The sequence below is a fragment of the Triplophysa rosa genome, linkage group LG7 (assembly GCF_024868665.1).
Source record: "Triplophysa rosa linkage group LG7, Trosa_1v2, whole genome shotgun sequence".
Classification (NCBI taxonomy): Eukaryota; Metazoa; Chordata; class Actinopteri; order Cypriniformes; family Nemacheilidae; genus Triplophysa; species Triplophysa rosa.
In genome coordinates, this window is record NC_079896.1 from 13,514,783 (window position 1) to 13,542,657 (window position 27,875).

At 41.4% G+C, this 27,875-nt stretch overlaps 1 protein-coding gene and 1 non-coding gene across 6 annotated transcripts; one reads left to right on the top strand and one right to left on the bottom strand.

Annotated features, from left to right (window-relative positions):
- Positions 1-988: 988 nt before the first annotated feature.
- Positions 989-1,060, bottom strand: trnaq-uug (transfer RNA glutamine (anticodon UUG)). Its single transcript has one exon. It is a non-coding gene; the product is annotated as a tRNA-Gln (tRNA).
- Positions 1,061-3,526: 2,466 nt separating this feature from the next.
- On the top strand, positions 3,527-27,447 carry vdrb (vitamin D receptor b). 5 transcript variants are annotated; one of them, XM_057337390.1, is made up of 10 exons: positions 3,527-4,240; positions 10,569-10,638; positions 11,610-11,757; positions 11,910-12,040; positions 12,513-12,697; positions 13,290-13,389; positions 14,869-15,055; positions 15,474-15,625; positions 23,932-24,048; positions 24,564-27,447. In XM_057337390.1, exons 3-10 carry the CDS (start codon positions 11,615-11,617, stop codon positions 24,815-24,817), a joined length of 1,269 nt encoding a protein of 422 aa, XP_057193373.1. In that variant the 5' UTR covers positions 3,527-4,240; positions 10,569-10,638; positions 11,610-11,614; the 3' UTR covers positions 24,818-27,447. The 5 variants fall into 5 exon arrangements, with proteins under 5 accessions (XP_057193373.1, XP_057193375.1, XP_057193372.1 ...); XM_057337392.1 differs by having other exon boundaries at positions 11,613-11,757; XM_057337389.1 differs by lacking the exon at positions 10,569-10,638 and having other exon boundaries at positions 3,527-3,812; positions 3,913-4,240.
- The last annotated feature ends 428 nt before the right edge of the window (positions 27,448-27,875 follow it).

Genomic DNA, 27,875 nt, shown 5'->3' on the forward strand with positions numbered 1-27,875 from the left:
TGTGCATTTCTCTACTATTAAAACAATATATTATATAGAAAGGTTATTACAATACACTGATCTCTAACATTATTTCCCTAGCTTTTGTCTCTAGGGTGCCCTTTGCAGATTTTTCTTCTGTCCATCAAGTAATAAATCTGGTTACTTGAATGAGCATGTTGAAATTGTAGGTTTCTAGATTAAGGTTCTAAATTGTTAATCACCTCATGCAAACTCCTTTAGGTTAGGCACTGACAAGAAAAGCAGTGCTAGTCTTTGCTTGTTGCCGGTAAAGCATATTTTGCGTGTGGTTTGCCATCACAATAGTGTTCACAATAGTGGATGTATTTTGTTGTAACATTTAGAAATCTGAAACAGGGCGTGCTTCTGTTGTTTTTGTCTTGTAAAAGTGTATATTAATTTGGGTTATTGCACAAGTTTAAATAATTATACAAAATAATAATTGTTATACAAATAATTGTTGATTGTAGTAAGCTGTTAGGCTAAAGATCTGAAAAAAGTCTGAAAGAAGAAAAAATAGTTAAAAACTTGACTCATGTTTAAAAGCAATACTGTTTTAATGGCCATTGGCCACAGTCTTGTGAGGAACTATTTTCTGCGCTATAGATTGTTGGCAGTAATTGTGAACACATAAAACTGTCTGATCTTGATTGTGTTACAACCGGAAATTACTGACATAATTTAACATTAAATATTAATTTAGCTGTCACAAATTTGAATAACTTGACCATATCAAAACCATCTCCCTTGTACCAATAAATAATACTTTTCTAATATGAAAGAACTAAGGTTAGGCTAATTGCCTCCTGAGGGGACTTCATTGTTTGCTAAGTTTACAGAGATGAATGCCACGCTTTGAATTTCTCCATGTCCGAGTGTTAACACTCGCTCCCTTTTTTTATTTGTTCATTTTTTAACACAACAGTTTAATTGACTTCAATTCAATTTTCTACTACTGTGGGGATATTTTAACGTTCTCAAAAGGACGAGGTCCCACCGAGATTTGAACTCGGATCGCTGGATTCAAAGTCCAGAGTGCTAACCATTACACCATGGGACCGCGCTGCCAAAACGACTGAATTAAGGCAAATCGTTTGTCTCTCGATGTGCGCGAAATCGCTAGCGTTATTCTTAAAATATTTTTATTTTTGTATTTTATATATACACTATAGGAGTATAATTGCATGCGTGTTAAATAGATACGTTCAGTCAGGGATAGTGCTAAACCTAGCTAGCTTATTTAGCTAAATCCACGCAGGTTCCACGCGGCTCTGACAAACTAACAGCAGTAACGTTAAATAATGTGTATTTACGTTTGTCAGTTACACCGTTAGCCTTCTGTATTGTTTTATTGTTATCATGGAATGTTTACCTTTCTGCGTTGGTTTTCTTATTGCCTCATTTGTGTCTTTGTTCGTTTATTTTGAACTATTGCTGATGTTCCAATAAGAACTCTAACACAGTCAGAACAATACGTAACTTACCAATCACTGTACACTACGCACATTGCGTGTACATTTGCTGCTGTGTAGTTATATGTAAATTATGTGTCATTATTATGTCTATACTACGCACATTGTGTACATTTGCTGCTGTATAGTTACATGTAAATTATGTGTCATTCGTTATATTATGGTCTAACACTTGCAGAAATGTAAATGTGTACAAGAAATGTCTACTGTAAAGTATTGTAATTCTTTGTTACTTGTTGGTCGGAACTGCACCCAAGTTTTTCACCTACTGTTGCACTTGTGTATATGGCTGAGGGACAATAAAGGGATTTGATTTTGATTATTTTTAATTATTTATTTTTAATGCCAGAACATGTGTAACTGTGTTTAGCGGATGACCGCAACGCTCTACACAAGCACTGCAAGGGCTCCAGTTCACGGATACATATCTTGTGACAACGAATTAGAATCCTCTTTTGATACACTAATAGCTCCAACTTCTCACAAGGAATATTTTATCACTAAATGCATTCAGTTGTAACAACATCAGCAGCAGCAGCACCACAGTTGTTTAGAGTCAGTATGTAGACTACACTGTCATTCTGGACTAAAACGTATGTCCTTATTTTGGCTTTCCCTTCTTAGCTTTTCAGAATCAGAATCAGAAGAGCTTTATTGCCAAGTGTGTTTGCACACACAAGGAATTTTCTTTGGTGTTGGAAGCTTCTAGTACAGACATTCAACACAATGACAATACAATATAATACGATTTACAGTCTAAAAGATTCTAAATTGTGCATATATAAAATAAAGACTATTATTTACTAATATTATAACCAATCTATTTACACAGCTGGTAATTTTTTTATAACTTTTTTATATTATCTGAGTTCTAGAGCACAACCTTCCTCACTTTGCATAATATTGCAATTAAATTGTATTATTATTATTATTGTGCAATTTGTTGTGTACATGGTGTTAGGGTGTATTACAATCTGTTACGTTTTGCTCAATTAAAATATGCATATTTGCATACTGATTGTTTTTGAACTTTGACCTATATGAGCACATTCCATAATGATCTTTGTAGTATTTAAATTATGACCTGTTACATAATGTCACCATCGGAAGACTTCGTATACATAGGAAACGAGAGAGATGAAAAGCACATTTACAAAAATGTAAGCAGTACATTTGCTTAGGCTTTTGGAAAATGTAGACAGTATTGTGAGAGGAATTTTGGGGGTAAACACGATGACAGAGCGAAAGTTACGAGACCAATCTGTTTTAAGCAAATATATCTTTATCTTTTCTACTTTGCGTTGCTGTTTTTGTAGTGTATGTACGACACATACACAATACCCTAAATGTGCCCCTCCATAATTCCAGACAATAGCCCAAATAGTTCAGCGCGCGATCTACGGAAACAGGGACTGGCTAACCAAGAGCAGACATCTCTTCCAGCATCGCTTGCTTGCGTTTTTTGACGCATAATGCGCAATTTCCCCCAACATGTGGACGCAAGCAGGTACAGTCAAACAAACTACACAGCACCATTCTTCTCACAGCTGGTGCCGCAGGGCCGATCGTCATGTGATTGAGGCTCACACAATCAAACTTGTTCCTTATCTCTTTTTTTACGTATGCACACACAGTATACTTAAGACCTAAAAGCAGACGCCTCTGCTATACTACTCAGGCAGACACACCCAAGTAAACCATGAACTCATCTCCTCACTAACCCAAAATATTATATTTTAAAAAGCTGCCCGTCACAGGCGACTGAACATTTCCATTACTTACTGCCGACCGGAAATCGCATACTGCTATTAAGTTAAGTAGGTTGTTGGCTCAGTCATAGTTTTTTTATTTGTATTTATAACGTTTTTCTTAGTGCCGATGCTGGCGCGAGGACCAGCCAGCAATGCTGAATTAAGTGCCTGACACATTTCACCGTATTTAAAGACAAATGTGACGCTCGACCTCATGCGGACAAACTGTTTACATCTTTGGTGTCTCTGACGTCATGACACACCCCTCGTGCGCGTGAGTGATTATGTGTATGTGCGCGCGCGATTGCTAGACTCTGAATGCTGCGGGGTCCGTGCGTCTGCGTGTGTTTTGCTTGTGGAATGTGGGAGTTGTCCCCACGCGCGTTACGAACAACCGACCTGTCCAAACAGTGCGCGCGTGGCAGAGGATGTCACACCAACCAAAACAGAGGACACACGGTTATAGCAGAGTTTATGATCCGTTATTGGAGGAAAATCGGCCGTGTAGGGTAGAGTCGGGGCGGGGCATAATTACACGGAGTCCCATCCATTTAGGGTCAAGTACAACATTTTTACAGTTCTAACCAGCGTGAGTTCAAAGTTTTGTACCCGGAAACCCAATACGGCAAATCGCTGATTTAGTGCGATATATCTGCTTTCAGATTTGATTCGTTTTTTTTATTCTTTAGTTAAGACGCAGGCTGGAGATAAATCTGCACGGGATGGATATCGAAGCAGTCCTAATAGCCAGCATAATTCGTTAGCATCGCACGGACTAGCTCCACCACAGGTTCGTCCGTGTGTACGGGGCTGCGGTACGCTGGACGTGGAACGAGGCGACCCTCTGCGGGCTGCGCTGTCGAGGCAGTGGGCGTGTTTTCTCGCAGTGTCTCGGCGTGCTAGCATGTGAGCTGGCGCCAAGTTCTAGGCGTGAAAAAAGAAACAAGATTTACAAGTTACGGGCAGAAGTAAACCAGGAAAAGTCACGTTACGCTTGATCGGAAAAGTTACACGCAGGTATGAAGCGACCAGTTGACTCCTGCACACAGTATGATCAAAGTGAACATTGTGCACACTAATGCAATTCAAAACAAAGCTGCTAGTCTGCTAATGTTAGGTAACCTACTCAAGTGACTGTTTTTTTTTCAGCATCAACTTGGCACGTGATACTCGAAGCGTGGTAGTTTTTGTCTGTAATTGTGTTGTAGGTTTATTTATCTCATATGTTTCTTATACACAAGGGGTTGAGCTTTGAGGTTTTTTTTATTTCGTCGCACTGATTGAAAGCAATTTAAAGACCGACCTTGGCGAGTTATTCAACGTGGAAAACTTTGCGCATGTCCCTGAATGCAGCTAACGTTAGTATTGAAAAATACCCTAAAGCAGCCGATTCGTTATAATGAGTCGTTCAGTCATTATATTTAGATCAATGTAAAAATGCGAGTTTATTAGTATAGCTGTGCATCGGCTCATCTGTTGCAGTAATTTCCAACTGCGACATCATCCATTCACAGCGTAAATAACCCCTGTATAATCTTTAAAAGCTCTTTATATATATAATTTACACACACAAAAAACACTTTAAAAACGCAGTTTTCCCTTCAATTGCCGTGGCTTAAGAAATATTTTTAACTAATTAACAGAAGATATAAATCTTAATCATTTGGTAAGTCGCTGTTTTTCGTTCAAATTTAATTATTTGACATTTAGTAGTAATTCTATGTTATCGTTAATAGATAATTAATGAATATATAGTTTATTAGTTATAATGTCAATTTTTCTGATTTATTTACGTTTCAGTGTACGTAAACAACTTGCCTGTTTGGTATTTGGTTTATGTTTTACAACCCAAGTTGCAGTTATTGTATTGCTTAATTATTTTATTAACTGTTTTAATATTTGTTTATCATGTTTTCGTAATAATTCACTTCTGCCATTCACCGTAAAAAGCAGTCACGTCATAATTGCATGCTAATGGCGTTTTATTTTGAAACACATAGGTTTAAAAGTTGCTATGTTTTTATAATGTGCTATAAAAATAAAACCTTGTAACAAAAAGTCATAACAGCCTTGACAGTATTGTTTAACATAATGCCCTTGTGGACACTATGGCAGAAAAAGCATGTGGCTCTTTGACATGGAAGCACTTTGTGCTTTTGGTATGTTGAGTAGTGTATGAATCTGTAGTGTGTGTGTGTGTGTGTGTGTGCATTGTTTGTTTAACATGTCTGTTGAACTGGGCTTTGGCATTACTAGTGGCAAGCACAACCAGTATGGACACGTCAGACAAACATTGTCAAAAATATGACTTACCACAATAAAGCCCATATTTTCTAATTGTTAAATGAACACTATTTGGTTTGATGTTGATTGTCATGCCTAGAACTATTACTACTGTGTGGTTTTAATAAATTAGCAGTAGTTGTTTTGTGAACTCTGCTTCATTGTGCAAATTCAACACTTAGATTTGCTAATTTGAGAGGAAATAGTCTGACATGGTTAACCATGTAACAAGATTAGATGTGAAACCCTGGACAGAGTTCTAAATCCTTTCTCTGTTTTGTTTAGGATCACCAGCTTTCAAAGGTACTACATATACTATATATGAAGTAACACGTATGTCAAATTTTTTAAGTTATGTTTTTCTTTCTCATCTTGCTGACCTGATCAATTATCAAAGTCACTTTGCACTTTGCAGGAACAAGGCCCATATGCATGTCATTGACAATGACACCACAGACAATGTGTGAAAAAAAAACAGAATATGTCAAACACATGGTCCTTTACAAATAGTGTGTATATACTATATAAGTAATAAAATGAAATACTAAATGTAAATTGAAGGTGAATTAAAGTGTAAACAACAATGGATGTTAATGTAACAGGTGCACAGAGAAACCCCTTGAGGTGTTGTACTTCAATAAATTGTAAATGGTCTCATCAGATGGTAAGAGTAGTAAAGTGACATGCTGTTTAATTCCAATGCAAATGTTAATAAACCTGTAAACAGAAGTGTTATTATATAGTAAGTTAAGCAAAGTGAATTTCTGTATTACACTATGCTAGTTCGAGTATGTCTTTCAAAGCATGCATAGCAAAGTCTACACTCATGTACTGGAAATGTATATATTCTATATGACATCTTGAGAAACCCACGCACCTGTACATTAAGCTCATAATCTCAATCGTTTCTGAGTTTTTTTAGTGCCGCCCGCATATGTACATGTCTCACTTTGTAGAGGTTGCATTGATGTTATGTGTGTTTTGTTTAAAGGAACTGGATTGTGATGTTTTGGTTGTTATTGTGGCGGTGTCCTTTTTACAGGCTGGAATGTGTGTGCCTGTGTATGGTTTCTGTTACTCTAGGCAGAAGCTGTGAGGCTTTGACTGTAGCCCTGTAGAGAGGCCTGTTGAAGGGGAAGTTGGCTGTATGTGTGTGTGCGCGCATATGCAGACCACTGGGATTGGACACAGTGTAGAAAGACCCCCTGTACGGAAGGAGGGAAAAGGGAGGAAAGAGGAAGGAGGAGTCAATTACACTTCTGGTCATGTGTGTGTGAAGAGAGCGGAGTGGTCGCGTTACAGAAAGGGTAACCAAAGATGATCACGTAAAGAAACTATTCACAGCTTTCTGGTTTGTAAACAACCTGATTTTGACTTCAGGCTGTTTTGCAACATATGCATTGTTGGCCTGATGTTTGTTTATTTAGTGTGGCAAATCTTTGCAATGCTATCTTTATTTTTTAAAGTAATTTTTGTTTGCTTATGATGAATTTAACAGTTCAGAAATAATTGATGTTTGTGAGGAGGGTTTTCAGCAGGATGTAATGATGAATGATTAATGTGTCTTTCCATAGCATATCTTCGGCCACTGATGTGCATTGCTACTGTTTGCTCAATGCTTTAAATTGCTCTATATATCTACTTCAAAGCTTATTTGAGACTTGTTAATACAGACATAACATAGCACGTAAAGTATTTAAAATGACTTGTGTTTAGATGCTGTTGACATTGACCCTGATCGTCCTGATCGAACAGTTGGGTTTTAGGCCTATTTTGTGAGATAATGACTGGTTGCTTGCTGCTTTATTATCCTACTTATACCGTATCTTCCAAATAAATTATTGATTTGAATTATTTTATTTTTTATTATTTGAAAAGAAAATGATTGCGGAATCATATGTGAGTAATAAAGAGTAGCTATGGAAATCACAGGTGACAATAGTCAACTATATTTTATTAAGCATTTTTTATTTAATTAAATATAAGTCAATCAATCAATCAAATATATAATATTTATTATGCAACTGATATAGTATCAATGTTCTGTGTGTTGTTTAGTGTGTGTATATGCTTCATGTAAAGAATGAATTTTAGATGAGATTAGCGTAGTGTTTTTAAGATATACTCAAATGAAAAACAACTTGGGCTTTTCAGGAAATGCCCATTTGATGCTTAAATCATTTTATATGGTTTGCGTTCCTTCTATAATATTCCTATGTTTAAGTAAGATACAAGCTGGGACATTATTGCCTTCTCTACTCAGTAAGCTGTGTTTATGTTAAAGAGTGACTTGTGATGTTGGCCTACATGGATCAAATTTGCGCTGCTCCACAAATGTATCGTATTTCTTGAGTTTAAAACTAAACCAGTTTGATTGCTATGAGTTTCTCAGTCGTTCCTGCCTCCCGAGAGGTCCGTTAATGTAAAGGCCTCTTGTGGCGAACATCAAGCATAGATAATTACTTATAAGCAGGACCACACAGAATCTGTTCTCGCTGAACTCCGCAGAGTTGGAATGCCGTCATTCACAAGCGTCTTTGTTTGTCTATATATTTGTTTTGTTTTACAATGTGGAATTCCACAGATTTTCCCCAAAAAGATTTTGTCATCTATAGATGTAAAGTGTGTAAAAGTGTCTAGCCTATGCAGATGGTAATGTCTGATCTAAATGGAAGGAGTTGTCAGAAAACAATGACTTTACCATGTCTTCATAGAGTGTTGCCTGGCACGGGACTAGGTTTGCATGGTGTGCCTGTGGAATTTTTGTGTGTTGTGTGCGCATGAAAGAAAGTGAGACAGAGAGACTTGTGTGTGTGTTTGAGCACGGCCGTGTGTTTCCAGTACGGTTCGTTTGAGGACAGCAGAATTTTCTGTGTGTCCTGGACCCGGACTGACCCTTCTGGCTCTGCGCTGCATATTACACATTGATACACATTGCCTTGTTTTGTGGGCATGTGCGGAGGAAACTCAATTTTCTGTTTTTGTATTTTTCATTGTTTTATAGCCCTGCCGATCGTTTGCGTGTTATGGCCATTAAATTCAGTTTGCTTCAAGTGTGGGAACGGTTCTTTGGATCTTTAGTATGTGCTTTTCTAGGTGTTTCTGTGTTTTCCACATGGTGTCTATGCCAAGCTTGGCATTCCTGCAGCGTGACTGTCTCTGTCTGTTGTCATAGCTAATGAAGGTTTATGAAAGCATTTCTATCCCATCTCCACATGCAAACGTTCCTCACCCTTTCGCTATAAAGACCAGGGCGCTTTTCTCTGTTTACCCAAATTTATGATGCCTAACTATGCCTAAATGCCACACTAGTTACAAAGTCAAAATAAACTCGGTTATGCAGATAGTTTTAAGAATTTATTGCAGCGATACCATAGTTACGTATGACAAGTTAAGCATCTCCATAGCGACAAAGAGTTAGAACATACTGTAGAGTTACTAGCACGAATGTATGTTACACAATAACCATGGCAGAATGTTATTGAATGTTAATCTGCGTTTATCTAACCAATCCAATCTTTGTACTTGCAGTGAAAAAATGACCTGAGCATGTTATTTCAAGGTCAACCACCTCCTTGGCTCTAGTCATAAGTTGCCCTACACATTCTTTTGCGTTATTACATATATTTGCAATCACAACCAGGTCATCCTGCTCAAGATGAAAGAGCTTTCTCATACGCCTTGGCCTACATAGTCATCAGAGCTATGTGATGCTTCTGTCAGTTTAATCATTAACTCCGAAGTACCTTAAAGGGCATCATGATCACACAAATATAGGGAAACAGAGCCATCGCTGCCCATGCTGTCCTCACATGTTAAGACCTAAATTATCCCAGCGTGCCCTTAAGGTTTAAAGATTTCCTTGGACTCTACGTGGTATGGCATAAAACATTAACCTAAGCACACAATTAAGGCACATTTCACATGTCTGAAAATCTCTTATCTCATTTACGCTATGTGTGTTGATAAGAGGAGCCATATACTAAACTGGTAAGTAGACTTGTCATCTGCACAGTCCAAAAGCCTTTAGAAAACACACAGCATCTGCATGATTTTGGAGGCTTGTGAAAGGAAACTTCTTGTAATGGTCCTACAAAGGTCTGAGATTTTCATTTTAAATGAATGAATATAATCAGTCATAGCTACAGCTCAGTTCACTAAGTCTACTGTATTATTTAAGATTTGTTCTGCAGGCTGAGAAGTCAGGCACAATCCAAAATAATCAAACTTACTTATCGTGTTTACTTACTTGATGCATTTCACTGCTTTGATATGCAAGTTCATATACAATTTTGTGAAAATCACTTAGCAATGCATAATTGACAACATATAAAACCAGGCGGCATCTGCAAAGAAATGATGCTAGTTCTTTACTCTGAATTAACTTAGACAGAATTTGGTATAATTTAAACCGTTCTCCTTTTTTGAGGCTGCCAGGGGGTCTTATAAATTTTAATTGGGAAAAAATGATAAATTAATGAAACAATTGTAATTTCTGAAAGAAAGTACAGCATCCATCTGCAGGTTACAATCCAGAAGATGCACATAAGTAGTGCCATGTTTATGGCTTACAGCCAACTAAATCTTCACAGAACAGACTGCAAATGTGTCTCACATTTTGAATAGTTAAATAAATGAAGGGTCCCGTTTAGATAAATGCATCATTATGCTGTGAAGTCTTTTGAAATACTTTAATTGGCGAGTTTTTTTTGTGTGTGCAGTAATCTGAGAACCTTAATTCAAAAAGGGTCATATTTTGTGTGTGTGTGTGTTCCTGATCTGGTATTTCTGTAGGGAAACTACACAAAACGTTCAGCATATTTTCCAAATTAAAGAGTGCATGTTTATTTTGTGGAGGCCACAAAAAAGACAATTTTCCCTATAGTTGGAATTGCCTGAAAACTTGGGAAACAGGAAGACCATGACATCACTTTCTATGCCGAGGTGTGTTTATTTGGTTCGTGCTGTTCCTGTTTGTACCTACAGTGTTGTGATGTCCCTTTAGCAAACCCGTTCACATGGAACGAAATGTTCTCAATCTTTTTTTACCACTTTATTGCAGATCACCCTTTGCAGTGCACGGTAGTGAAGGGGTTATTCATGTGCTATTACCTTGTAATCCAGATCATCAGGTACTTCATAAGCACATTTATTGTCACAATATTCTTATCACATGACGCTTTTAGAAGTTTTACTTATGTCACTGTGACCCTGACTAATTTCAGCATGACAACCATTTGTCATCAGACCACTCACATGGGTTGCAATGATTTTATATGCCTACATGTTTGCCAACTTTGTCCTTTTTTTGAATGCATAAAAAGCATTCTGATAGCTTCAATGGGCTATTTAAGTTCACAGCTGTTTGTTTTGGTTTTCACTTATCTTGCCTCTGACAGTACAGCTTTTCTTTAACGGTGGAGCACGATAGCTAATTTATATTCTCATCTATCTTGTGCACTCTTTATCGATGCGCATACATTAGTGATGCTTGTATAAATAACTTTTTTTCGTCATTCTGTTGGTGATACTGGCCTCATGGTTTTAATCAGAATGATTTACTGTTCTATTAAAGGATTGTTAATTATTCAACACTTGCAAAAGAATGTCAGTTATGATTTGTGGTTCTGTTATGCTGTCGGTCAGTGTTCGAAGAAATGCGTAATTCACTTTAGTGTTTTCTGCATTAGACACGTCGGGGTGCATGTCAGTCAGTTCCTTATTTCAAAAGTCAAGACGGTACCACAAGTACATGCTTAGACAGTCATGCAAATTAAATCCAGCAAACCTTTTTAACGGTTGCTTGGATATGTAATAGAACTGTACTTCGAGCAGCGGTAAACAAAACAAATAACAAAAAGATAGCCAGTTGTTAGTATATACCAGTGACTTTTTACTGTTCATTGAGGGACATTGGGACTCGTAGTCCCCGTCTGTGCATGAATTTGTGCGTGCGACAGACTGCTTCACGATCAAGGGATGTGATTAACACGCACCTTCTGTTTTCTTTTTCCTGTAATGGTACTCACAAATGCACTACTTTGTATATATGACCACATCTGTGTGTGTCTTTCTCTCTCTTTCTCTTCTTCGGTGTATCCAGTAGTGATGGAGTCGGCTGTTAGTACATCCACTCAAGTGCCAGATGAGTTTGACCGGAATGTTCCTCGGATATGTGGTGTGTGCGGGGACAAAGCTACTGGCTTTCACTTTAATGCGATGACCTGCGAGGGCTGCAAAGGCTTCTTCAGGTACACAAACCCAGTTTTGCAATCACGCATTTACACGGATGTTCATTAAAGAAGCACATTAACACATATTATCTGTAACCAGTATGATACTGCCAGGTTATTTATAGTTCAGTGTGTGTGCTTGTGTGTAAATGTGTGTGGGTGTTCATTAGACGCAGCATGAAGCGGAAGGCCAGTTTTACCTGTCCATTTAATGGGAGCTGCACCATCACTAAAGACAACCGTCGACACTGCCAGGCCTGCAGACTCAAGCGTTGCCTGGATATTGGCATGATGAAAGAGTGTGAGTTACTAGCCTACATGCGTCTGACTGGCACCACCGATCGGCGTGAGCCAAGATATCCATCATTTCACTTTTAATTCTAGATTAAAATAATATCTAATTAATTGCAAACGTCTTTGCTGTGACCTCAGTGGACACTTGCAGGAAGCGAATGCTATTTGTAGGGTTGCCTCAAACAAAAGAAAGTAATGTGATCTGTTTACAAAAGTCCTTACAAGGCAGATGGCAAAGCATTCAGGGGATGATTCAAGTCATTTTTCGGTTTGTGATCGCATGATCCTAAGAGACGATTCCTTGCAATTCATTCTGAAACTGTAAATTGCTTTAGGTCTTGCCTAGGATTTCAAACTGCTTTACTCTTCAAATAAACAAAAACATTCAGAACCAATTTTCCTTTTTTACCAACCTATTGAACACGTAATGCTCCTGTTGTCACAGAGAGGATGCACTTGTAAATGTTTTTGCTTTTTAGTTATTTTGACGGATGAGGAGGTTCAGAGAAAAAAGGAACTGATCCAGAGGAGGAAGGAGGAGGAGGCGCAGAAAGAGGCGCAGAAGCCCCGCCTCACAGAAGAGCAGCGCAACATCATCAGCACGCTGGTGGAGGCGCACCACAAAACTTACGACGATTCTTACTCCGACTTCTCGCGCTTCAGAGTAAATGATCCGATTTTCTCGTACTATTCATCTCTTCTGCATACCAGTTTTTAAATACACTTAAAGTGATAGTTCACCCAGAAATGACAATTCTGTCATCATTTCCTCTTCCTCTTGTCAATTTAAACCTTTATGACTTTCTATCGTCCGTAGAACACAAAAAAGACATTTTGAAGACAGTTGGTAACCGAACAGCACTGGCCGCCATTCACTTCTATTCTATGGACACAAAACCAATGCAAGTGAATGGGGGCCAGTTAACAACATTGTTAAGTCATACAGATTTGAAATGACAAGAGGGTGTGTAAATGATGACAGAATTGTTTTTTTCACTTTAAGGCTTGTTCACACCAAGACGAATGTTCGTCATGAGATTTGTCGTTCAGACCTATGTGAATAAACAGCAACTGGCCTGAATGAAATTGCAGTACCCCAGTACACATTGTGCCACAACAATGTTTGGCTAAGCAGACAGCCGTTGATTTTAAATGACTATAGTGCAAAATGTACGTGTTGGAAATGAGTCTTGGTGTGAATAGGATATTTTTGCACCATACATCATGTGAATGCGTTTTTGCGTGTTGTGTTGCAGCCTCCGGTTAGAGAGGGTCCAGTTACACGTAGTGCCAGCCGTGCCGCGTCTCTCCACTCACTATCAGATGCCTCCTCAGACTCCTTTAGCCACTCTCCAGGTGACACACATGCACATACATATTAAATACATGTATACACACCCACACAATTACCCATAAAGTTTATTCTGAGAAATGTTTTTCAGTTTGGTGGCGTATGTGTGTTAGGTGGTTGTGTCTCTAATCTGCACAGCAGGCTCCGTCCATCTCGCCACGTCTGACGTCACAGGAGAGCCTCTTTAATGACAAATAGATTATTCACATGCACACACGAGCACATAAATAACTCATCCTGGAAGTTGTTTATATATCAATCGATATATATAATCTCAGATGTCTGTAATTTGTTTATATTATAAATTAAAATATTATATGCATAACATGATTAGAAATAAATACATTTATATTGCTTCTTGAACTCCATGTAGTTTCCATAATAAGGGATTTACGCAATGAGAGCAATATGAGCAGAAACATAATTCAGGGCTCATAATTTGTTTTGTTTTTTTAAGTTAAACTTCACAGTGTGTTTAAAAATATGCAGTGCTAAAAACAGCAAGACATTAAAAGACCTAAAATGTCATTCTAGATATGATATCTTTTGGGGCTTTTCACAGCAACGACTGTGATTAATTGCGATTTATTCAGTTAATTAATTCCATTAACATATAATAAATTAGTTTGACAGTGCTAATTTCTTTCCTAGTTCCTTGTGTCAGAATATAATCCAAACCATACCCATATGTCACAACCCTTTCTCCTTTAGCATCTAACTCAGTTTGACTTGTTCGGGATACATCCTAACTAATGTACTTCAACTTACACACGTTAAAGGCATAGTTCACCCAAAAATAAAAATCTAATCGTTTACTCGCCTTCGAGTTGTTTCAAATCTGTATAAATTTCTTTGTTCTGATGAATACAGAGAAAGAAATTTGGAAGAATGCTTATAACCAAACAGTCCTTTATACATGTTTGGAACAACTAGAGAGTAAATAGACAGAATTTTTGGGTAAACTATGCCTTTAATGACAACTTATAGCGGTGCAGATATACATAGTCAAAATGAACAGTATAGCTGAACTACTGGTTGAAACATTTTCAATGTAACAATCAAAATGCCCATGATTTCAATATGATGATGATACTTTCTTCCTTTGAGCAACATTGAATAAGTAAATAGTAGAAAATAGATGTTCAGGCAGGTCATCAAATTGTTTCTGAGAATAGGTGGGAACGTCCGTGTTAGATAACATTATCTAAAGAGCAGGGAAGCTAGTAAGCTTATACTGTATAATGCTGATGTATATGTCCTGTATTCACTTATTTATCATAGATGTCCAAATTGTGTACTTTTGATCATTTTTTTATTGGTTAGATATTTGCAAAACCCAGTGACAAACATAAAGGGTGACTAATAATAATGTTTTATGGCAAAAATAAAAGTGATGAAATATACAGATATAGGGTTTCAGAAGGACCGCACCAATATGCTGATTTATACTGAATCTGATTCTCTCTCTCTCTCCACTTTTATAGAGTCAGGAGATCGCAAGATGAATCTGAGCAACCTGTTCATGATGTATCAGGAGCAGGGTTTGAGCTCCAGTCCTGATTCAAAAGAGGAAGAGGGTTCTGGTCTGTCTATGCTTCCTCACCTGGCTGATCTGGTTTCCTACAGCATTCAGAAAGTCATCGGCTTTGCCAAGATGATTCCTGGATTCAGGTATGGCGATGTGTATGCGAGGCAGGGTAGCGCCATTACTTTATTTAAATGGAAGAAAAGCTCCACAGTTGTTCACAACTGCGCCCCTAAAACGCCTGTGAGCTAAGGTTGTTATGTCCATTTATTTCACCCACTTAGTGAAAAACATGCCTGTTTGTGTAGAGTTCCACCTTTTTCTCAACCCAAATATGTTGACTTGAAAATCATCCATTTTATTTTTTCAAGAACATGTTTCTTGCCTTCCTTTATCTTCTTATAAATGTTTTCAGCAGTTTTCATAATGCTCGTACACGCATGCATTATGGACCGCATGTTGCTATGGTAACTCATAGGAATGTCACGTTGTCTGAACTCTACATCTGCCATTCACAGAATCCAGCATGAGTTGATGTCTTTTTTCGGTTCATGTTTGTCTCAGGGATCTTACAGCTGAAGATCAGATCGCTCTGTTGAAGTCTAGTGCTATAGAAGTGATCATGCTGAGGTCCAACCAGTCCTTCAGTCTAGAGGATATGAGCTGGAGCTGTGGAGGACCAGATTTCAAATACTGTGTCAATGATGTCACAAAAGGTGCGCTCAAACTCAAGCATACACGTGTTTTACTGCACAATTTACTGTGATTTGTTTCATGCCTGCAGTTTAGCTGATGATATTTGCTTTCTAAGAGCATATGGTAATTTAAGGGGAAATTTCTTTTTTCTCAAGTTTAAAAATGCTGTCTTGTGAGAGCCATTTGTAGGTTGACTTAAAGGGATAGTTCACCCAAAAATAAAAATTCTGTCATCATTTACCCACTCTCACATGTTCTGATGAACACAGAAAAAGATATTTGGAAGAATACTTCCAACCAAGTAGGGGTGGGAGAAAAAGTCGATGCATCATTATCTAACGATTCAGAATCGATTCTCAAAAATTCAGAATCGATTCTGTGTTCAATTCAAACTGCCACTGCACCACTGTGCGGTGCGTGGCCGCAGGCCAAACAGAATAACCCGTTGTAGCAAGGTTCGTGTAGGTGAGAAGGAAGAGATCGGGGACAGGTTGACTACTGCAGAGGAGAAGTACGGTTTATTAACAAAAATATATCACAGTTCAATGCTGACGCTGCGCGTCTCTGTTTCCAGCCTCCGTATTCCACTGGAGCTGACGATCCTCTCGTGAAGCACTCCTCTCTCAGGCTTTCTCTCTCTCGCTCTGTCTCCGCAGTAGACTCTGCTGGCTCTCACACACCCGGCTCCTGTCTCCGAGCTGTTTATATGCATCCCCACACCAATCACTGGAATAGAGGACAGCTGATCATCATTTGCACTTCGCACCCCATTTACTCACCACTCTTCTCTCAGCCTTCTCTCCCGCTGCAGACCTTGCTAAATCACACCCCCCTTGCCACATACCCCCACCGCCCGACTCAGGCCGGGGAGCCCTCCGGCCTGCAGCCTCCCCCTTCGCCTGGAGAGGAAGTCGGCCACAGCCATCTGTGCCCCCGGCCTGTGGATCACCTTAAATTTAAACGGCTGTAAAGCCAGATACCAACGGGTGATCCGCGTGTTGGTATCTTTCATAAGGTGGAGCCATTGGAGGGGAGCGTGATCCGACCAGAGGGTGAATTCCCGCCCCAGGAGATAATACCGGAGGGTGAGAAAGGCCCACCGGATCGCCAGACACTCTTTCTCGATGGTGCTGTACTTCGCCTCCCTCTTTGAGAGCTTGCGGCTGATATACAGCACCGGCCGTTCCTCTCCCCCCATCTCCTGGGACAGGACAGCCCCCAGCCCTCTGTCTGACGCGTCGGTCTGCAGAAAAAAGGGAAGAGAAAAATTAGGCGAGTGTAGGAGCGGCCCGCCGCACAGGGCAGCCTTAACTTGGGTAAAAGCCTGCTGGCACCGCTCCGTCCACTGGACCGGATCTGGTGCCTCCTTTTTAGTGAGATCAGTCAGCGGGCTGGCAAGCTCCGAATAATTGGGCACAAACCTCCTGTAATATCCCGCCAGCCCCAGAAACTGTCTCACCTCCTTTTTGGTCTTAGGCCTCGGGCAGGTCGCAACCGCTGCCGTCTTGTTAATTTGGGGACGCACCTGCCCATGACCCAAGTGGAAGCCCAGATACCTGACCTCCACCCGCCCAACCGCACACTTCTTCGGGTTGGCCGTGAGCCCACCTGCCCATGACCCAAGTGGAAGCCCAGATACCTGACCTCCACCTGCCCAACCGCACCCTTCTTCGGGTTGGCCGTGAGCCCGGTCTCCCTCAGCGTCCCCAGGACCGCCCTCAGGTGCTCCATATGCCACTGCCAATCGTTGCTGTAGATGATAATATCATCGAGATAGGCAGCCGCATATGTTGCATGTGGCCGGAGGATGCGGTCCATGAGGCGCTGGAAGGTGGCCGGAGCTCCGAACAAACCGAACGGAAGGGTGACAAATTGGTGCAATCCGAACGGCGTGGTAAAGGCTGTCTTCTCTTTAGACACTGGGGAAAGGGGGATCTGCCAGTATCCCTTCGTCAAATCCAGTGTCGAAAAAAACCGAGCGGTGCCTAGCCGATCTAACAACTCGTCAATCCTTGGCATGGGATACGCGTCAAATTTCGACACGGCATTCACCTTGCGATAGTCTACACAGAACCGTATCGAGCCGTCCGTTTTAGGGACTAAAACTATCGGGCTCGCCCAGTCACTGTTAGACTCTTCTATTACCCCCAACTTCAACATCGCGTCTAATTCCCCCTGAACCACCTTTTTTTTGTGTTCAGGTAACCGGTAGGGTCTACTTCGTACCACTACCCCAGGCTCGGTCTCAATGTGGTGCTGAATAAGGTTCGTGCGACCAGGCAGGGGGGAGAACACATCCGCAAATTCCGCCTGCAGGCGGGCCACATCCGTGAGCTGCGAGGGTGAGAGGTGATCTCCCCCCGGGGCCAGGGCGAGAGATTGATGTTTAACATTCGCCTCCGGCCCGAGATCATCCTCTCCCGTTACCACCGTCGCCAACATCACGGACTCCTCCTCACTCCATTTTTTTAGGAGGTTGAGGTGGTAAATTTGCCGTGCTCCCCGCCTGTCTGTTCGTACGACCTCATAATCGAGATCCCCTACCTGCCGTGTAACCTCAAAGGGTCCTTGCCACTTTGCAAGTAATTTTGAACTGGAAGTAGGGAGTAATACAAGTACCTTCTCTCCCGGAGTGAATTTTCGCAAGTTGGTTCCCCTATTATACCCGCGGCTTTGCTTGTCCTGGGCCTGTAACAAATTCTCCATAGATAGCCGCCCCAGTGTATGGAGTTTTGTTCTCAGGTCCATGACATACTGAATTTCATTTTTGCTCGTGGACGGCCCGTCCTCCCAGGTTTCCTTCAATACGTCCAGCACCCCTCGAGGTTGCCGCCCGTAAAGAAGTTCAAACGGGGAAAACCCTGTGGAGGCTTGCGGGACCTCCCGTACCGCGAACAATAGGGGTTCCAACCACTTATCCCAATTTTTGGCGTCCTCGTGTACGAACTTACGAATCATGGTCTTTAATGTGCGATTAAACCGCTCCACCAGGCCGTCTGTTTGTGGGTGAAAGACGCTGGTCCGGATCGATTTAATGCCCAATAATTCGTATAGCTCGCGCAGTGTGCGTGACATGAACGCCGTGCCTTGATCCGTGAGGACCTCGCGGGGGATCCCCACCCGGGAGATGATACGAAACAGAGCCTCCGCAACACACTTTGCCGAAATGTTGCGCAAGGCTACTGCCTCGGGATATCGGGTTGCATAGTCCACTATGACTAAAGCAAACCGATGTCCCCGTGCTGATCGTTCTAATGGCCCGATGAGGTCCATCCCAATTCGTTCGAAGGGGACCTGCATCAACGGAAGAGGGCGCAATGGCGCTTTTGGTGTGGCCGGTGGATTCACCAACTGACATTCACGGCAAGACGCGCACCACCTGCGCACATTGTCGTGAATGCCCGGCCAAAAAAACCGGGCCATGAGACGATTTAATGTGTTAGTTTGCCCCAGATGTCCTGCCATTGGATTACAATGAGCCGCCTGAAAAAGCATTTCCCGGCGGCTCTTTGGAACTAATAATTGGGTTATATCCTCTTTGGTCTGAGCGTCTTGGGCCACTCGATATAACCGATTGTTCCGAAGTGCAAAATAGGGGTAGGCGAGAGGTCGGGCAGGCTGCACCGGCTGCCCGTCAATGGACGAGACATGCTCAAAAGCCCGTTTTAAGGTCTCGTCCTGGGCCTGCTCCAGGGGAAAGTCATCGCGGTCCGAGAGGATCAGCCTCTCGATCCCGCTTTCTCCTCCCCCGGAGCCAGACCCCTGCGAGCCGGGTTCTGTACTGCCCGCCTGCACGAGCCCTCGCCTTCCCCGGTTTCCCTTTCCCCAAGCAACATCCGTGCATAAAACCCTTAATAATTCTGGAAAAGCAGGCCAATTCGTCCCTAGAATTAACGGATGTCGGAGGTGCGGATTAACGGCCACCTCAACTCTATGCTTTTTCCCTTTAAATTTTATCAGCATCGACATGAGGGGATATTGAACCACATCCCCGTGCACACACCGTACCTTAACCGCGCGGCCTTTATCCCATGCCACGGATCGAATCAGGCTTTGGTGGATCGAGGTCTGGTTGCAACCGGAATCCACCAGAGCCCGATAGGTACCCCCCCCAATACTCACTGGTATCTGGTACTCGCCAGCCTGACCGGGGGCAGCCTGAGGCGCGTCCGGGACCCGAACCATTAACCCCACATCCATCATGGGACATCGGTCGAGAAAATGGTCCGGATCCCCGCAGCGCCAACAGGCCGGCCCAGACCTACCCGCCGCCCGGGCGGCAGAAAATGGGGGCGGTGCTTGGTGTGGGGAGGACGGAGACATGGGGTGGTGTTCCTCCAGCGCCGATCCACCGGTGCGTCCCTGCATCCCGCTGGACCCATCATCGGGCCGAGGAACAGTCCCGCCTCGCCCCCGAGGCGGGAACCGCGGTGGACCCGGTGGCCGGGCTCGAGGAGCCGGCACTGGTCGACTTGGAGGAGGTGTGGGGGTGTGTGAGAGCGAGGCCGATGGAATTGCCTCCCCGACCCCGGGGCACGTGACCAAATGGTCCTCCGCCAGCTGGATGGCCGAGTCCAGCGACGACGGCCGGTGGCACTGGACCCACGCAGCTGTCTGCCGGGGAAGACGGGTGGCAAACTGCTCCAGCACCACCCGGTCGACGATCTTCTCCACGTCGCCTTCCTCGACCCTCAGCCATCTGCGGCACGAGTCCCGGAGCTGCTGAGCGAGGGCGAAGGGTCGACCGGTTTCTGCCAAGCCCAGCGTCCGGAAACGCTGGCGATGCTCCTCTGGGCTCCGGCCGACCCGCTGTAGAATGGCCCTCCTCAGCTCATCGTAAACCAGGAGGCTCTCTGGGGCCAGCTGTTGCGCCGCCACCTGTGACTCTCCGGACAAGAGGGGGAGGAGCCGGATTGCCCACCTGTCCCTCGGCCAACCGCTGGACTCAGCAGCTTTCTCAAAAAGGCCGAGGAACGCCTCCGGCTCATCCTGGGGTCCCATCTTTGTCAGCCACAGGTGGGAACCCGATGCCACTTCCGTACGGCCCCCAGCCTGAACCTCCCGGTCCACCCAGCTCCGGAACGCCTCGCGGTCCTCTTTCTGGGCCTGGAGGATAGCCTGGAAGCGGGCCTCCTGGTCTGCCCTCAGCTGCAGAAGCGCCTGGTGTTGCTCGCGGTGGAGGACCGCGAGGGACGAGATGACGTCCGCAAACGGGGTTGCCGGCGGAGCTTGCATCTGGCCACGGCTTCCTACTTCCTTCTCCCGGGTTTCGGCACCACTGTAGTAAAGTTCGTGTAGGTGAGAAGGAAGAGATCGGGGTCAGGTTGTCTACTGGAGAGAAGAAATGTTTATTCACAAAATAATAACTCAGTCTAATGCTGACGCTGCGCGTCTCTGTTTCCAGCCTCCGTATTCCACTGGAGCTGACGATCCTCTCGTGAAGCAGTCCTCTTACTGGCTCTGTCTCTGTCTCTCTCTCTCTCTCGTAGACTCTGCTGGCTCTCACACACCCGGCTCCTGTCTCCGAGCTGTTTATATGCATCCCCACACCAATCACTGGAATAGAGGACAGCTGATCATCATTTGCACTTCGCACCCCATTTACTCACCACTCTTCTCTCAGCCTTCTCTCCCGCTGCAGACCTTGCTAAATCACACCCCCCTTGCCACACCCGTTGATAGACGAACGGCTTTGTTTTAGACAAAATGGACAACCTACGACCTGCTTCGTCAAATTTGAAATCGACTGTGTGGCAACATTTTGGATTTTGTGAAGACAATGAAAAAGGTGTCGTTGATAAAAGCCATACTGTGTGCAAAGTCTGTGGCACCAAATTCAAATATTTCGGGAACACGACTAATATGAAGAAACATATTACGCGGTTCCACTCAGAGCTGGAGAAACAGCATTCTGTTCCAATCACGCACACTCCCGGTAACAGTCAAAGGACCCTCGAGCAAGTAGCAAAACTTCCACCGAATTCTGAAAAGGCGAAGCGAATTACCCGGTCAGTGGTGGGTTTTATCGCCAAAGATTTGCGCCTTTACTCCGTTGAGGACAACCAAGGATTTTGCACGATGTTACAGGTACTTGAGCCACAATACAGTTTGCCCTCACGTTGTTATTTCAGTGAGAAAAGCATATAACTCTAATTTTGGTTAAAATCTAAAGTGTAATGTATTTGCACAGCAGGATAATTAATTACCAAAAATGTATGTTCAGAATCGTTTTGGGAATCGAATCGTTACTCCCAGAATCGGATCGTTAAGTGCCTTAAGATTCCCACCCCTTACAACCAAGCAAAGAAATTTATACAGGTTTGGAACAACTAGAGAGTGAGCAATTCATGACAGAATTTTCATTTTTTGGTGAACTATCCCTTTAAAAACAAATGGATCTTCAACCGGGAGTTCTGAACTTCTGTTCAAATTTGTTAAAGCTGTAAATCGCTAATTTGACAGGCAATTGACACCACACCGCTTCTGCATTGTAAACTCTGACAAAACTATTATACATGTTTAAAATCAATGAAACGTGCACCGTGTATGCCTTCATAAACTGCTTGTTCAGTGTTTTACGTATTGTAGACTCATGAACAGAGATGTTAGCAAGTTCCAATGATGCCTTCAAATCTTTGGCTGTCATTCGGGGTTGTTTCTTTACCTCATTGATGAGTCTTCGTTGTGCTCTTGGTGTCATTTTGACTGGGTTAGGGTCAACTTCTTGGTAGAGTAGCAACAGTCCCAAAGTGTCTCCATTTGTAGATTGTTTGCCTAACTGTAGACTGGTGAATTTCTAAAGTCATTGAAATAACTTTGTAACCCTTGCCAGCTTTATCCTCTGAAAGCTCTTTTTGGTGAGGCATGGCTCATAAGCGTGTTCTAAACTCCAAAAGACGTTCTAAACTCCCGAAAAACGTTGAAGACCCCTGCTTTAAAGGGTTAGTTCAACCAAAAATTGTTTTTTTTGTCATCGTTTATTTACCGCCGTGTCATTCAAAACCTGTAAATGGCTCTTTCTTCTGTGGAGCACAAAAGAAGATATTTCGAGAAATGTCTCAGTGGTTTTGTGTCCATGCAGTGGATTTCAATGGGCCTCAATGTTGTTGGGGAACCAGTGATTTTCAAAACACCTTCATTTGTTATACATTCATTATTTTTTGCAATTTTGTTTATTTAGTTTTTTGCAATTAGTACAGGAGTTATACACGTTATGCACCCTTTTACTGTCACCGTTGCACTGTTGGAACACCTAGGTTTACTTCAATTTTCACAACTAAATCTAAATCTAATCATGACAAACTATATATCATTGGAAAGGTCTAAGACTCTAGAATACATATTTGACCAGTGTTTTACAAAAATAAATTATGTAGGAGTAGTAATTTATTCATTTATAACAAGAGTGAGCATAAACACTATTAAATGCTGCTAAATGTCACCGTTTCAGTGGAACACTGAAGTTATGCAATATAATTCCATTTTAATCCTGACAAACTATATATCATTGGAAAGCTCTAAGCATGTAGATTTTATATTTCAGAATTGTTTTGCAATAGAAATCACTTAGTAAAAGCTTGAGTAAAAAAAATTCTAAAATGTCACTGGGCCCATTGGGTACCATTATAAAAATTACATATTCATAATCATATTTTATTGTAAATTAAAAAATAAATCTAAAAAACTTCTATTTCATTGGAAAGCTCCAAGAATGTCCTTATAAATAATGATGAAATTTATTAATTTGTATGCAGTAAACCATTGGAGCCTATATGCCACCTAGTGGCAGTTGTTGGTGTTACGATTCAAATTATCCCAGAAACCACATTTTTTGTGATATCAGCTTGAAATTTGACACAAAACTTGTTTAGAAGTATGTCTTTAATTTTCTGGTGTTTTTTTTTGAAGAAACTTTTTTTTTTTTAGATTTTTTAGTCAAATAAAACAATGTTTATTGATTATTTTATTATTATTAATGTACAATTTAACTGCTATAACTATTTTTTAATTTCATTTTTCAACTCCAGACTACTTTTACAATAAAGTATAGAATCTCTTCTTTAAAACAAGATCAAGATTAGGTCTCTAGACCAAAGCATTCCAGAGTTACACTAATTTAAAAGTTGAAATCACTTTTTAGCCCAACCCTCAAAAAAGGGGACCGACAGCTAACAGGTTAAAAAAAGTCCTAAATAAAAGTTATTTCACTCTCACACATACGCACAGAGATGTTTTTTTTTTTTTTTTTTTTACAAAAATGAATGGCTTCTCTGTCAATTATGAGTAATGAAAACATCTTGTTTTTCTGTATGTCTGGGATTTACAGCTGGACACACTCTGGAGCTGCTGGAGCCTCTGGTGAAATTTCAGGTGGGATTGAAAAAGCTCAACCTACAAGAGGAGGAACATGTGCTGCTGATGGCTATCTGCCTGCTGTCTCCAGGTCACCATCTACTCTCTGTACAGCAAGGATTAAAAATATTATAGCTGAAGCTTAGTTACTATACAGTTATTGTGATTCTTTATGTTTTGTGTATTATGATTTTAAACTGTTCTCCATTTCAATATTTTTCACTCGTTTCTTATTTGTCCCCACTGGGATTTAGTCTGTAGTTATGTTGTTAGCTCAATAGGAATAAAGTGCAATTTGATTTATTTTAAATCGCTCCCCTTCAGCTCCACCTTGGGTTTTCCAATTCCCCCTCCACATTTAGTCTACAGCAAACAATCCACTGTTACGTTCCTTCAACACAGTCACATCTGGAAAAAATAAACCGCGTTTGGAAAAAAGTTGCATGCTTACTGAAATACTAACATTAATCAGTAAACGCGTTGGAGCGGATGTTAACATCAACTTCCATTCCATCCTGCTCTGCACACGTGCTCCGCCCGCAGTACGTGTCACAGACTCGTGTGGTGGCCGGTAATCTAATTTCGCCTGTGTTTGTGTGATCGTAGACCGACCTGGAGTGCAGGACCACGAGCGAGTGGAAGCGCTGCAGGACAAACTGTCTGAAGTTCTGCAGGCATACATCCGTGCACATCATTCGGGGGGCCATCTGGTCTACGCTAAGATGATACAAAAACTGGCAGACCTCCGCAGCCTCAACGAAGAACACTCAAAACAGTACCGCTCCCTCTCATTCCAGCCCGAACACAGCATGCAGCTGACGCCCCTCGTGCTGGAAGTCTTCGGCGGACAGGTCACCTAGCAGCTGCGCCCGAGTTGGTTCAAGATGAACGGGTCAGAAGGCGTGACTCAAAAGGGGTGCGGTGAGGGTGGAGTGAATGTACGGACAATCACCTTAAAACATACATACAGAGTTTTCAGGACGACATTTGTGAGTGCTTGAGGGTGTGTGCGTGTGTGTGAGCGTTTTCCTCATATTAGGCCTAGATGGAACGTGCTGGTTTATTTCACACTTTTGGGGGAAAGTCTCCGATGGCTTTAAACATTATAATTGTGTTAAATAGAGCACTAAGCGCGTATGACTCAAATTAGCCAAATTATTTTAAAGACAATAATGCCCGTAGAAAAGTGCAGAACTTTGTAAATAGAGGATGGCCAATTTTTCTGTTGAGGTCACAAATTCAATGTGGGCCTACTTTACCGTTTTCTCTAGGGAGCACCGTAGATATTCAGTTTTCTGAATGTAATGTGGTCATGGTGTTTTTTTCACTCTGGCAAGTAAATATAGTGTATCTAATTGTATTTTCAATAGCCAACAGTATTACACTGCATGTGTAGCCCTTTACAGGATGAGTGTGTACGTGTGTTTGATCCTGGTCTAAACGTCTGCACGCTTCCCCAATAGCGCTGTCCACCTCTGCTGATCTCTCCTGTCTCTTCACCTCCTTGCCTTTAAATGCACAGGGTTGAAAGTACTAATGCAAGCACATAGTTCTAACTCACTCCTTAGCTAGCCACTTAACCAATTACACGGCAGCTCCGCCTGCTCTTCTCTGCATCCAGGGCTGTAATACAGTGGTTCCCAACATTTTCCTTCGAGCCCCCCCGTAAATTTACAACAAATCTGAAATGTTGCTAATGTATATTTTAAATTATTAAAATAATTCAATGAAACAAGTGTCTTGACTGCATTATCATGACATTGATAGCATATGATAACATATATCTGTATAAACCTATTAGGCATCTACTGTATGTCTGACCTCAAAGCATATAGGGGGCTGAGGAGGACCCCAGGTTGGGAACCACTGCTGCTGAACCAATGGCCGTCTTCTCTACTGTTATTTGCCTGTGCTGTGATTGGTCAATTACCCCAATGCCTGCGCAAGTGGCCAGTGCTGCAATAGCACTCATCACACAGCTAACCTGTAAATATTAGTAACTATATTCTTACTTTCTTGAATAGGTGTAAATACAATTTGATATAAGCTTACAGAGGGAGACCTGCAGCCCTGGCAAGTTATAATGAAAATGTTATGATGAACATCAAGTACTACAGTAAGTGTGTGTTAAATCAAACGTATAGGAATTGGATTCATTCATTGTTTATAATGAAACTGAGAGCTTTACCTCCAAACTTTAAATTGTTGTAAATCATATATAGTCCTATATGTGTTCACCTTTTCCGTTCTATAGTTTTTCTAGTGCGTTCTCTCTCTTGCATTCCATTATTTATTTTTCTCCTGGACAGACTTTTCTCAATCATGACCTTTCTGAGAAAGACTGAATGCTATTTATCATTTATATTGATTTAGATTTTTATTTTATCTGCTGCTTCACTTCAGTAAACGGATTGATAAAGATACAATAGAATAAACACATAAAATGTCTTGGACACATTTCACTTCAATATGAAAAAAATATATATATAATGCAAGAATGTTATTTTCTGAATGGTAAAATCTACTTTTTTGATATTGGGGGTGAAATGTGAACCAGACCTGTTGTGAGATAACTGTTCAGCTACACAACAATGTTTGTGTGCGCCACACAATCGAGGAAGCTCGACTGACTGAGAAAATAAGTCACTCTTATCAGATTCGCTTTCTCTTCGTTTTTTAAGGTTTCTTTAATAGCAGTGTGTGAGAATTTATTATCATCTGTAACTACAGTGTTACATGTTACATGGTACCTGTTGCCACAGGCTGGTTCTTTAAAGCATCAATTAAGTACTGTATAACACAGCTCAGAACGTTCATTTCTTAGGCTGGCTGTTATAACCTTAACAAGTGGTTCTCAAACTTTTTCGTTGTAGGGCCCCATTTGTGTAGAGTGCATCGCTTCACGCCCCCCCCCCAAATAAATATTCATAAACATAGAAATTTAATAAAACCAGAAACATGTTCATATACAATACTGGAACATCGATACTTATGGTGCATGGTCTTATTTTTATGATTGATTGCATAAAAGCTATGATAAAAATCTATATTTCATTAAATGCCACAAAATCTGTGGCCCCCTGGATCCATCTCGGGCCCCCCCCAGTTTGAGAACCACTGACCTAAACACAATATTTAGACTCGCATGATGCCATTTCGGCCATGTCTTGGCAACGGTATTAATCTCACAATAGCCACTGCCCGTGTTGAAACACATCTGCTTTCACTGTTTACATCTGTCTTCACTGTAAAAAAAACTATAATTTTACAGAATTTTTAGTTTTTCCACGTATAAACGTAAAATTACAGAAAAAGACCACAAATTTAAAGAAAATTTAAAATTTAAAGATAAACTGGCACCCCAGCTGCCGGAGATGTTTCCTTTTTTACAGGATTTTTTTGTTCAAGTTTATTTTTGAAAATACTATAAAAAACGGTAAAATTACAAAAAAAGACTGCAAATTTGCACACAAAAAAAAAACTGGGAAAATTAAATTTTACAGGAAAAAATATTTTTTTATGGTTTATTTCTGGCGCTCCAGCTGCCAGAAAATGTGAGTTTTTTTAATGGGATTTTTTTTACAGTGTTATTGTTAGCTGTTCATTGGTAATTGTAATTTATCTTTACCTTATGCATTTAAAGTGCGCTTAGTTTTTCGGTCTGGGGTGTTTCTAGGGAGCGATGTCCTTTACTTCACTGTGTATAATAGCTGTACGTGATATTTGTGGGACTGAAGTCAAGGCCTCTGGAGTCAAATTAGAGGGCTGAATTTTCTAATTTGTATGAATCTGATCTACTTCTCTGTCAGGGCTCAGGGTCATTAGAAAAACTTTTCTGTGGTATGGGAGTTAATCATAGAAAATGAAGATTGTCTTTAGCTTTGAGATTCATCTTGGAACCGGGTTGATGATTTATTG

What these genes read in the sequence shown, in the direction of transcription:
- vdrb (XM_057337390.1), top strand. Translation starts at nt 11,615, where the DNA reads ATGGAGTCGGCTGTTAGTACATCCACTCAAGTGCCAGATGAGTTTGAC. An exon ending in TATTGGCATGATGAAAGAGT is followed by an intron (nt 12,041 to 12,512) that starts GTGAGTTACTAG and finishes TTTGCTTTTTAG; the next exon opens with TTATTTTGACGGATGAGGAG. An exon ending in TATCTGCCTGCTGTCTCCAG is followed by an intron (nt 24,049 to 24,563) that starts GTCACCATCTAC and finishes GTGTGATCGTAG; the next exon opens with ACCGACCTGGAGTGCAGGAC.